The 2112-nt window shown below is 37.5% G+C and overlaps 1 protein-coding gene across 1 annotated transcript; it reads right to left on the bottom strand.

Annotated features, from left to right (window-relative positions):
* Positions 1–535: 535 nt before the first annotated feature.
* LOC123374430 (histone H4-like) lies at positions 536–847 on the bottom strand. The gene has a single exon (XM_045024420.1). The coding sequence runs from the start codon at positions 845–847 to the stop codon at positions 536–538; it is 312 nt and encodes a 103-aa protein (XP_044880355.1).
* Positions 848–2112: the final 1265 nt, after the last annotated feature.

Here is a 2112-nt window from a genome sequence, read left to right as displayed (position 1 = left end):
AGGTGTATTTTAGAGTTGCAGGAAAATAAATTATACCATTTGGTGACAGCCTGGTTATGGGAGGGGAAGGAGAGAAAAAAAGAAAAGCTGGAGGGATAGTATTATCATAGGGGTGTTAGCATTAGTGTATGAGTGATATCAAGAGTGATAAAGAAGGGTGGAAGAGGTGATTTCAAATTACTGTCAAACAATGTTTGTGTTTTCAACCAGCCCTGTGTGGGAGTAATTAATATGAAGACAGCAGTAGAAGCCATGAGTGCAAATGAGGTCATCCAGGGATCTGTCTGTCTGAAAAAGATGAGGGAGCCAAGGAAAGAACCCTGAAACATACAGCATTGAACAGGGAGGAGGAGCCACAGAAGTAAAGCTGAAGCTGTTTAGGAGAGAAAAGAGTTGTGGAACCCAAGGAAGATCAAAGTCCATGAGTAGGTTGAGTGGAAAACACTTCATAAGAGTGCAGAAGAAGCACTTAGGATCAGGAGTAACTGATAACTTTACTGATTTCACTAGAATCCTGTTGACTTTAGTGACCTGTTTAGCTGCCAAAACCATAGAAAGTATGGCCCTGGCACTTCAGGGCACAAACCACATTCATAGCCGTTACAGTCTTTCGCTTGGTATGTTCAGTGTAAGTGACAGCATCGCTGATCACATTCTCCAAGAACACCTTCAGCACTCCCCGGGTCTCTTCGTAGATCAAGCCCGAAATACGCTTCACCCCCCTGCGTCGAGCCAAGCGACGAATCGTTGGCTTGGTAATACCTTGGATGCTATCCCGAAGCACTTTACAATGGCGCTTGGCACCCCCCTTCCCCAAGCCTTTACCACCCTTACCGCGACCAGACATGGCGAAATCAAATCATACACAACCGACGCTGGGCAGATAGCTAGCTAATTTAAGACCAACTTTGCACCAGTAACAGGGATCTTAAGTTGGATAGAAATGAAAACAGAAAAAATAAAAAAAGTTATCCAAACTTTAAAATCCACTTTATAGGAGGCCACAAAATTTACAGTTACTGACAGGTGATATCTCAAATTCAGAATGTTTAACGGAGAAAACATCTAGATTAATACAGAGTATCCTGGCAGCCAGTACATAAACATACAAAATAACCTCTGCACATCAAATGAGTGAGACCTAGAACAAGAATAAGACATAAGGACAGAGAAAAGCAACTTCTCAAATATGAGCCTTCAATCTCTAGCCATGCATGGGAAGGCTCATTTATAATAAATGAAAAGCCCACCTTTCATATTTATGTTTTAGGCAGGAGTAGTATGGTATAAAAATGTTCAGAGATGTCAAAATATATTTAACACAAAGATAAAATCTTGCATTCTATTTGTCTGGTATGCTAAAATATCATCTTTGTTTAGCCGATAAAAAAATACCTCTTTAAACCTATTTCCTTTGTATAGCATGACTTCAAAGAGAATGTTAAAGAGATGTTAACATATATTTTATAGAAGCTTATGTTTGTTTTTAACTTTAATTTTATCACTGGTAGACCAAAATGGATAATTCATAGCCAGAGATTTATTTAGATAACTTTGCAAGTTGTCTGTGTATAGATTATGAGTTCCTAAAAAAATTATTAATTATTCAGTTTAATTAATTGAACATCTAATATTCAAGATATGAGGTAGGTTGGTTAGTTTTAATTGAATACATATGCTTCATAGTAGTGTTTCTAATATTGAGCTACTTCATCATAAGTCTTCAATTCAGCATCCTGGTGTGAATACTCTCATTTCCAAGTTTAAATTTGCTTTTGCTGAATGTGCTCAAAATTTGTTGTTTCCACAAACTTTCTTTCCAGTGAACTTATTTGCTAGAACATCTGCAGAAAGCACACATGAAAGGGGCTGAGCACAGATGAAGCAAATGCGTTGTTCTATTTCTACCAACGTTCACCTGTTGGATGTTTACCTAAAGACAACTAAAATAATTGCCAGTTTAATTACCCATAATGCTTCATTAATTGGCCCAGAAGATAGCTTTAGTGCATGTGACTATGAATAGACTACTATAGAAATCACTTTTCAAAACCTACAGTATATACTAGAGAACAATAAAACATCTCATGAACTGGATCTAATTCTCTATTC

The sequence above is a fragment of the Mauremys mutica genome, chromosome 7 (assembly GCF_020497125.1).
Source record: "Mauremys mutica isolate MM-2020 ecotype Southern chromosome 7, ASM2049712v1, whole genome shotgun sequence".
NCBI classification, from domain to species: Eukaryota; Metazoa; Chordata; order Testudines; family Geoemydidae; genus Mauremys; species Mauremys mutica.
Note: the sequence above shows the minus strand (reverse complement) of the source record. Positions and strands in the feature narration are given on the sequence as shown.